Source organism: Cynara cardunculus (genome assembly GCF_001531365.2).
Source record: "Cynara cardunculus var. scolymus isolate 2C chromosome LG 6, CcrdV1, whole genome shotgun sequence".
Classification (NCBI taxonomy): domain Eukaryota; kingdom Viridiplantae; phylum Streptophyta; class Magnoliopsida; order Asterales; family Asteraceae; genus Cynara; species Cynara cardunculus.
The window spans coordinates 13858944-13869515 of NC_037533.1; the positions used below are offsets into that span (position 1 = coordinate 13858944).

The 10572-nt window shown below is 37.0% G+C and overlaps 1 protein-coding gene across 2 annotated transcripts in view; it reads left to right on the forward strand.

Moving 5' to 3' along the window:
- LOC112514862 (glucose-induced degradation protein 8 homolog) overlaps positions 1 to 8163 on the forward strand; it is a 16477-nt gene extending 8314 nt beyond the window's left edge. The window contains exons 3-7 of one of the 2 annotated variants that reach the window (XM_025121492.1): positions 6366 to 6513; positions 6589 to 6664; positions 6971 to 7082; positions 7465 to 7556; positions 7857 to 8163. In XM_025121492.1, coding sequence (XP_024977260.1) covers positions 6366 to 6513; positions 6589 to 6664; positions 6971 to 7082; positions 7465 to 7556; positions 7857 to 7901 — 473 coding nt within the window. In that variant the 3' untranslated portion in view covers positions 7902 to 8163. The remainder of the gene's footprint in view (positions 1 to 6365; positions 6514 to 6588; positions 6665 to 6970; positions 7083 to 7464; positions 7557 to 7856) is intronic. The other variant, XM_025121493.1, reaches the window with a different exon arrangement.
- The last annotated feature ends 2409 nt before the right edge of the window (positions 8164 to 10572 follow it).

The following is a 10572-nucleotide window of genomic DNA, read 5'->3' on the forward strand; positions in this document are numbered from 1 at the left end:
CGAGCGATATCCGATATATCGCCGATATATCGGCGATATATCGCGATTTTGACAGCATAGACTCTTAATGCTATAACTTTAATTCTACCATTTCTCTCTTTTCGACTTAAAGCATCAGCTACCACATTTGCCTTAACAGGATGATACAAAATCTCGCGATCATAATCAACAACCAACTCTAACCATCATCTTTGGCGCATATTTAACTCCTTCTGATGGCACAAATGTTGCAAACTTTTGTGATCTTTAAAAATTTCGCATTTAGTCCCATAGAGATGCCTCCAGATTTTTAAAGCAAAAACCATAGCCGCCAGCTCCATATCATGAGTGGGATATTGATTTTCATGGTCTTTTAATTGACGTGATGGGTAAGCTATAACCTTTCCACGTTGTATCAGCATGCAACCCAGACCCTGCTTTGAAGCATCACTATAAACCACAAAATCTTCTGATCCATCTGGTAAAGATAAAATTGGCGCGCTACACAGTTTATCTTTTAATCTCTAAAAGGCTTTAGCTTGCTCGTCTTTCCATTCAAACCTCACATTCTTTTTTGTCAATCCAGTTAGTGGAGTAGCTATAAGAGAAAAATCTTGTATGAACTTTCGATAATAGCCCGCCAATCCATGAAAACTTCTAATTTCGGTTGGGGTTTTCGGTGCTTCCCATTTTTCAATAGTTTCAATTTCAAGAAAATCCACCTTGATTCCCAATTCCGAAATAACATGGCCCAAAAACTGGAGTTCCCACAGCTAGAACTCACATTTTGACATCTTAGTATACAACTTTTCTTGTTTTAATAATTCTAGAAGCAGTCGTAAATGGTGTGCATGCTCTTCTTTTGATTGATAATATATTAGAATATCATCGATAAAGACAATCACAAATTTATCAAGATACGGACGACATACTCTATTCATCATGTCCATAAATGCTGTGGGTGCATTTTGCAAGTCCGAACGGCATAACCAAAAATTCATAGTGCCCATAACGTGTACGAAATGCCGTTTTTGACACATCTTCATCCCGAATTTTCAGCTGATGATAAATGGATCGTAAATCAATCTTAGAAAAATAAGTGTCCCCAACTAATTGATCAAGCAAATCATCAATTCTTGGGAGAGGATAATTATTCTTGATTGTTAATTTATTCAGTTCCCGGTAATCAATGCACATTCTCATTGATTCGTCCTTCTTTTTCACAAATAACACTGGCGCTCCACAAGGAGACGTACTTGGTCGAACAAAACATTTATCCAGTAATTCTTTCAGCTGCGATATTAACTTCTTTAACTCAGACGGAGCTAGCCTGTATGGTGCACGTGCAACTGGCACCACTCCAGGCAATAACTCAATATGGAATTCTATTGATCGATGAGGAGGTAAACTTGCTAATCTTCTGGAAATACTTCCGAAAATTCTCTTACAATCGGGATATCCTGCATCTTATTCTTTTCTTTCTCTAAATCAGTTGCGTAAGCAAGAAAACTAATACATCCTTTTTGCACATACTTTCGAGCTTTTAAAACAGAGATAAGGCTGGAATAACGATCCCGTCTGTCACCGTAGATTATAACCGGTCCCTTCCCCGATAAATCTATATGAATCATCTTTTCATTGCAGACTACATTAGCTTGATTTTTAGCCAACTGGTCCATGCCCACAATTATATCAAACTCTCTTAATGGTATAGGAACTAACTGTATGGGTACCTCACACCCTTCTACGTTTATGAAACAATCATTAAAAACTTTCTTAATCGACTCTTCACTATCATTTGTTGTTTCTACTATCAATACCTCATCTAAAACTTGAGGTTCTAAATGCGCGCAACCAACAAATGATGGTGATACGAAAGAACGATTTGCACCATAATCAAATAAAACTTTGGCACATACTGAATTAACGAAGAATGTACCTGTCACCACTTGATGTTCTTCAGCCTCGCATCTCGTCATCTGAAAAGCTCGCCCTCTCGTTATTGCCTCACCACGTCTTAGTTCCCCACGACTGCTAGGGACATTACGATTAACCATTAGCCTGCGACTGGGTGGAGCATAGCCAGATCCTCGGCCCCCAGAATAACCAGATCCTCGTCCCCCAACAAAACCAGATCCCCGTCCCTTAGCTTGCGGGCAATCAACATTTACATGTTGAGAAGAATTGCACGTAAAGCATCTTTGTACCATTCGACCATCTTTGGCTATATGCCTTGATTCTTGACATTTGTAAGATGTTCGTGATTCAGTGTAGTTACCTTAGTGTACTTTATGACATCGTATACATGCTTTATCAACAAACCTTGAGATTGGCCGACTCATATTTTCAGCAAATCTAGGTATACGAAAATCAGTTGCTACTGCTTCTCCTTTTCTTTTATCCCCAACCCTTTCTTGTGGTTGACATCTTGTTCCAAAATTTCTGCAGCATCAACTGCTGCTTGGAATGTAGCCGGGTTCCTGGATATTACATACTTCTGGAGATTAGACTCCAAACCCCAAATATACTTCCTTACTTTACTGCTTTCAGTAGCAATATAAGCTTCAGTAAATCTAGACTGTTCCATAAAAACATCTGTATACTGGCGAACCGTCATATTTCCCTGTTCCAATCGAAGGAAATCGTCCTCTAGCTTTCGAGCAGTAGCTTCAGGACAATATTGAATTTTAAACTTTACCACAAACTTCTCCCACAACTTGATCTTTAAAATATTCGGATCGAAACTTAACAAAATTTCCCACCAATATAACGCACTTGACTGCAACTTGGATACCGCAAACATCACTTTATCTTTTTTTACACTTTTACAGGTCTGTAGACTTGATTCAATTTCTTTAAGCCAACACATGGCTTTAACAGGATCACGTTCTCCGGAAAACTTAGGGGATTTACAGGCAAGAAACATCTTGATATCCCCTCCTTTTTGTATCGACGACGAAGTAAATTGTACGAACGTAGTTGTTACCGGTGTACTGGCTCCGACTTCTCCCTGAAAATCCGGGTTCCTTACTTTTTCCGAATTATTCTGTGCAGAACTTCCCAGCAAATTTACCAGACTTTCCTGAAATTTTCCCCTGCCAACATTTCCTGGGTGAACCACAAGGGTGGTGCTTGATTGGTTTGAGCTTGGCTCCAAAGGTCAAAAGTACTAGGAGATCCCAGGTTCAAATCTAAGGAGGAATAGAAATCTCCTTGCGGCCACGGAGGCTCAAATGCGGTGACTCCGGGCTATCTGCAAAGCAGGTAGTCGCCCTGGGATTAGTCGGCTCGCATAGCGGGTTGGATATCCAGGTTAATAAAAAAAAACATTTACTGGGTAATAAAACCAGGGTCATGAGCACGATCTCTGCCCTTTGCTCTGCCTCGTCTATGACCTGACATAGAACTCTCTTGTACTGATAATTCATGTTCTGTATGGGCTTCTTGTTGAGTATTTCTTCCCCTTCCTTGTCCCCAGCTTCGACTTCGACTTCGACTTCGTGTTTCAATCGTCATAGCATTTTCTAGGTCTACTTCCCTATTTACCATTCCTCTTCCCCGGCCTCTTCCATGGCCAGTAGAAGTTCTTTCAGATCGATTAAGATTATCTGCTATTCTTTCTTAAGACTCGCGTTACTTTAACTTCCTTACTGTCACAATAAACACATATACGGTTAATCACATACCAAAGTATGATAACATGTTTCCCCATAGATCAAGTATTTGTAACTCAAGATTACATTATCTCATGTAATCTAACTCTATCATACTTTTCATCATAATACGTTCAATTATAACACATTCCCAGTGGAACCTATTATCACATACTCCACACTTCTAGTTTAAGTCCAAGTATCAAGATAATACCCAGATCTCTTAAACTAAGGCTCTGATACCAACTGAAACAACCCACCATGCACGAAACAGTACTAATACACAAAATAATATCATACATCTCCACATTCTCCGTACCAATATAATACAAACATTCCAAGGTTATTTACATTTCAAAATAACAGTATGGATTAACAAAAGTTTTATCCGATGATAACACTTTCTTCTAAATATCACTTCCTTATATTTTTCCCTTGCCTTTATCTTGAGATGATGGATGACCTGCAAAACAGTTTAGTACAATGATTAAGGGTTAGACCAAAAGGTCTAGTGAGCGTAATACCCTCTTAAAAATATAACTTACTGCAAAACCCAAGATAATTCAAACCTGAACCTTAATATAAAATTTATATCATGGTTATCTTGCCAATGCATCTATTGCGGTTACACCGCCATTTCATCTATCGCGGTTGCACCGCCATTTCATCTATCGCGGTTGCACCGCCTTTTCATCTATCGCGGTTACACCGTCATTTCATCTATCGCGGTTATATCTAGGTTAATAATTGATCCAACAGGACAACACTTTAACTAGAAAGGAGTTACTGATCAATACTTTAACTTTATCTGGACAATACACTATCCTGAAAGAGTTTACCAAACATACTTTAGCCTTATCCGAACAATACATTATCCGGAAAGGGTTTGTCGGTCATACTTGAGCCTTGTCCGGACAACACCATGTCCAGAGAGTGGTTATCGGACATTCACTTTGTATCCGGACAACTTTGATTGATAAGGGATTCTATCCGGACATGCCTTGATCGGTGAGAGATTTTATCCGGACAAACCTGGATCTGTGAGGGGTTTTATCCTGACAATACGTATTCGGTGAAGGGTCCTTATCGGCTGACCTTGTGTGCGATGAAGTGGCTTAATCGGTCACTGCTTTATCCGATGAGGGACCTCATTGGACAAGCTTTGTCCAATGAATTTTGTTCTTGAGAGGTTTACTTGGGCGATAAAGCAACAATAGCAGTAAATGCAATTTTAATTCATCCAAACAACATATGCTAACATTTTAGCAATATATATACAGTGAAATACAACAACCAGATATAACCAAAGTAATATGGAACTCACCTTTGCCTAAAAAAAACTCAGTTTTGATATGATCTTCACCTTCTGCGTTCTTCAAATATGCCCAGAGAAAAATTCTAAAAGTGGTAAAACTTTTTCTCAGCAAACCCATACTTACTATATATAGTAAGTAGGGATGAGAAAGGTGATGGGGGCGGTGCAGGAGCAGCCACCTCCCCCCATGCATCACACCAAAACCAAATTATAACCAAAGTAATACCATCTATGAGGTAACATAATTCATATGTTAATTCCTCCAAAAACCCTTAACGCCACCTTTTATCCCCGCACTTTCAATTGCCATATAATTTCAAAACCCAACCAACCATATTTTGATGCCGACTATTGCACTGTGCCACTCAACGAATTGCAAGAGTTACAGATGGCTGACGGGCTTTACATGTATACTTATAAAGATCTGCTATTTATGCGACCATGGCTATTAAATGAACATGATTTTGCTAATATTTGAAGCATCAAGCATTGGTCATTCTATGAGATTAAAGTTCAGTTTACATCTCAGAAATAATTACTAAACCCATCCCAAAATAAATGTCCACAATGAAAAAGAGGCACGGTTTTAGAAATGTGTAATTATCACACTTTTTAATAAATAAATGACAATTTTACTCTTACTAACGGGAGTAATGAATTTCTCCATCTCATAATTAAGGGCAAAATTCGGAAGCAGGCAATTACTTTTGAAAATGGACACTTATTTTCGGACAAACTATAGTATGAATGTGGACTCTTATTCTGGGACAAATTAAAATAGGAACGTAGACACTTGGGGGGTGTTTGGTTTGCATAATGTTTTCTGAAGGAATGGAATCCGTCGAAGGAATTGGAATCTGAAAGGAATTTGAATGGAAAGTTATCAGGTTTGACAAAGTGTTTGGTTGACAAGAAATGGAATGTAATATGTCAAATGAATTGGAATCTGTTTGTTTAGAAGCATACAAGTTCTGTAATACGGCTCTCTGTGGGTATCTGGTAACCATATATGTATCCTTGAAAATGGAATTTTTTTTAATTTAATGTCGAAGTAAAGAACCATGGCATAGGTAAATTAACGCCCCAAATGGTGAAAGAATCATCATATGCTCGTTTACAGAATGCAGCTTGTGAATTGGAAAGAAATAATGAGAAATGACCAGACTACCCTTTCTTTTGAATTTGTTTTTTTCCTTAAATTATAAATAATAATAAAATGAATATTTAATGTGAAAAAAATATGTAAATTACCATTTGTGATATCAAGAGTAAATTACAGGGGGAAGTATATGATGGTCTCCTTTCAAATTTTTGGCTAAATAGAGCTGCCAAGATTTCTGTATATGATTCTTTTGGCTCTTTTGCACATTGATTTTCCCCTTCTGCCGTATGAGGTATATTTTAACATAACATTGCAGGAATTTTACACTTTGCATTAGAGGGCAATGCGTTGGATGCTATTGCTTTGACAGAACATGTTTCACCTGACCTACTTGAAAATAACAAGGACCTGCTTTTTGATCTTTTGAGCCTTCACTTTGTTGAACTTATCTGCTCAAGGAAATGGTGAGCATCGGTAATATTGAATAGTTTATTCGAGCTTTACATATTCTTTTATTTAATATACATATTCCGTGGCAGCACAGAAGCTCTTGAATTCGCTCAGGCCAAGTTGACCCCTTTCGGGAAGGTGCAAAAATACGTTGAGAAACTTGAAGTATGTTTTTTCTTGGGAGAAAATTGTTTCTTTTAAGTTTCTACTCCCTCCGTCACAAATTAATTGTCCATATTTCTATTTTAGTTTATCCCAAAATAAGTGTCCACTTTCAAAAGTGTTTGCTTTCCAGTTCTACCCTTAATTATGAGTTGGAGAATTCATTACTCTCTATTATCAAGAGTAAAATTGTCATTTTGTTGATTAAAAGTGTAATAATTATACATTGTGGACATTTATTTTGGGCCGGAGAGGGTATTATATTAATTTTATAGGAGTTTGATTGATGAACAACTTTCTTTCAAGCAGGATTTTATGGCCCTACTAGCGTACGAGGAACCAGAAAAATCACCAATGTTTCATCTACTTAGCTTTGAGTATCGACAACATGTTGCAGATAGCTTGAACAGAGCAATTCTGGGTGTGTATTGTTTAAAAATCCCTCGCTTTTAACATCTTACGTATGTAACTGTTTTATATTATATTTTTCTTTTGTCCATAAGACTTGTTTTATAGTGAATCATTAGTTAGGTTTTCAGAACCCTAAGTTAGACCAGGGTTGTAGTTTCCATACCTTGGCTACGTTTTTCATGTACTTGCGTCTATTTACATATTTCTCACTAGCCAAGGGTCTTCTCGGAAACAACCATTCTACATTTTAGGGTAGAGGTCAGGTCTGCAAACATCTTACCCCTCCCCCCGTGCCAGGGACCCCAGGTGGAATATACTGTGATTATTTGGTTTAGTTTTGTTTATTTGTCGTTTTATGTCTCGGCTAAAAGATTTTCATGTATTACTTTCAGCACATGCAAACATGCCAAGTTATTCAGCATTAGAAAAGCTAATTCGGCAGGCAACTGTAGTTAGACAATGCTTGAGCGAAGAACTCGGAAAGGTAAAATGGAAACGGTTGCTTTGTTTATTTTTCATTCACATATGAATGCAAATAAGGTTTTTTAGTTTGTGGTTTAGTGTCTCTGTCTTTGATCATCCAATAGTAGGACTATTTTGTTACTTTTAGCTTTCTTCTTGTCCCAAATACATGTTCACGATGAAGAGGACACGGTTATAAAAATGTGTAATTATTTCAGTTCTGAATAACTAAATGACATTTTTACCCTTAACAATAGGAGTAATGAACACTTATTTTGGGATAAACTAAACAGAATTTCCTAATTGGTAATTTATTTTACAGGACGTGCAATCAGCATTCTCGTTAAAGGAATTCCTGAAGAGCTAGATGTGCAACATTCGTTTGTTTAAATTTTCGGTTTGATTTATGTATTATGGGTTTGGTATGTTGTAGTAGGCGTTCATTCTCAAACGGGTTGCGGTTTTTAGCCGAGATCTCTTCCTAACCCAACTCAACTCTCTTGGCTCTGTGCCTGTATAAAAACCCTTGTAGTTTTGATCATGTATTTGGAAGAATACTTTCACCGATACTTCAAATGTAAAGATTCATTTGTAAAACACACTCTCTCTTTGATTTTTTGCCTTCAGAAGTGTTCGGTCCACGAGTATCAAGAACGGGCCTGAAGAAAATAGATGGTGCTAACAGGATTCTATGTTGTCAATGGCGCGAAGAAACAGATGCAGGTGCTTATATGAACGAAAAACTGTTTCAAACACCCATTGGAGTGATATTATTATATGTTCTAATACCGAGTATTGTGTTTTAAGGTCGTAAGAACAGGTTTTGTGGTGCTTTTTGGTAACCGTACTTGTTTGGGCCGACTTGTGTGCATTAGACTAATAATCCTATGAAACCTTAAAGATGGCAGTAGGAAAATCTCTAAATATTATGGTGTTTCAATATTTAGGTAGTGTTTGGTACGTAGACATCATTACACTGGACATGATTGGTGGTGGTGTGGTGGTGGTGTGGTGGTGGTGATGATCATTAAAATCAAATACCATATTAAGACTATATTAAATGAGGATCTATTTGTAATTTTTTAGTTTCTATCTGTGACAATCCTGCTTTTTTTGGGATTTCAGGTCAGTACCTTAATTCGGGACCATTATTGAAAACTAAGTCTTTCTAGGATTTAGACCCGAGGATCAGAGATCATCTTGCTTATCTCCCAAGATTAGTTGTTAGATCATGTTTCAGCAGGTAGCTAACCAAGTTGGTTTATGCAATGCCAAATAGTCTTGAAATGTTTCGCATAAAATAAAGACGATATTTAAATTCCAAAGTTCCAATTTCTTTTATATATAGTTGCCAATTAATTTAAAGAGTGGTGTCTTCTTTAAAATCTTTTGTCTATTTATTTTGTTTAGGTAAATTAGTGGGGTTTTATTATTTAGAAAAATAAAAACATTTTGGGCTTGGGTCTTTAGAGGCCAGCTCATTCCTTCTCAAGAAGCCCTCATATAAATACCCCTCCCCTTTTGAAAATTCTTCATTCTCCAAAACTTCAGCTATTCCGTTTTCTCTCTCTCTCTACTCCATCACCTTCCAAAAGGTTCTAATCTCCTTGCAAAACTCAAGGACTCTTGCTGTTCGTGAGACTTGTTCGTGTCATTCTGTCAAGAAAATGTATGTTTTAAAGTTGTCCTATTTTCTTTTAGATGTCCGAAAGTCTTTATCCTTCTTTCTACTTGATTCTTTAAGTAAAATTTTGGGATTTGAAGAGGAGAGATTATTCATCCAAGACCTGCATGTGTCTTCGTTGGGATAATAATCTATGACCCATGTTCTTTAATCTCTAAGAAAGAAGGAGAGAATCCTTGCATGTGAAAGTCCGATCATAATCTCGGATGATAGAATCTTGCATGCATCTTTAAATCAGTTTTCTCATMTTGTAAACTCGCTGGAATCGGAATTTTATTTGTTTTATTCTTCTGGAATTTCTTTGAAGATGATGTTTTGTGTAGTTTTGATTCTCGAAAATGTTGAGCTTGAGACCCCTCCCCATCATTGCTACCATTCTTGGGCATGCAACCGGTTTTGGGAGGCGTGCGACTCAATGTTGTAGAATTTTTGAAAAGAGTGTTAAACCCACTCAAAATCTCTTGATTTTAATATTTGGCGGCTGTCATCATTATTTTGGGATGACATTTAATGATGTCATTATTAGGATTTTGGAAGGTTCCTTTTTATTTAATAATAAAATATCGGCCTTATTTTATGAAAATGTTTGATGGCTTTGCATTGGGAACAACTTTGTTCTACCTTAGGCAAGAAACCGTTGAGTAATGTAACGCTGATTAGTCTATCAGGAAGTTCAAGCAAGTTTAGGAAGCCTCTAAAGGAAGCATTCGGATATTCGTCAAACTTGTGAGTTCTCACGACCCCACTTTTACTGGTTTTATATATTTTATGGGGGAAAAACATGAGATTGAGCAAACTTTGCATGTTTATGTTATATGAAATTTTGGGACTAAGGAACTGCTTAGTCAAGCTCTGTTGAAACCTCTGGACTAGGGATGGTAAAAAAAACCGAAACCGACGGTGAAAACCGAAAACCGAAATTTTTGGGCCAGGTTCGGGGACATTTTATCGGGGACGGGACGGGGATCGGGGACGAATTCGGGGATTTTAACGGGGACGGGGACGGAGGCGGGGACGGTGATCACCGGCCCGGCCCGGCCCGATATGTATATATATATATATATATATATTTATTTATTTATTTTAATTTATATACATATATATATAATATATATATATATATATATATATATATAACATCTTTAAAAAAAGTAACATTAAAATTTTAAAAAAAATTATCCACTTTACCTCAACAACCCAAATAAAGCTCACGAAAAGTCTAGTTTATTTGTCAAAAACCATGATTTTAGTTGTATGATGTTCGAATTTTTGTTTAGTTTTATATTGTAATCTAATGCATTGTTTGTAATTGGTTCAATTATGTTTGAGACATTTAAACTTAGATCTTTAAAAA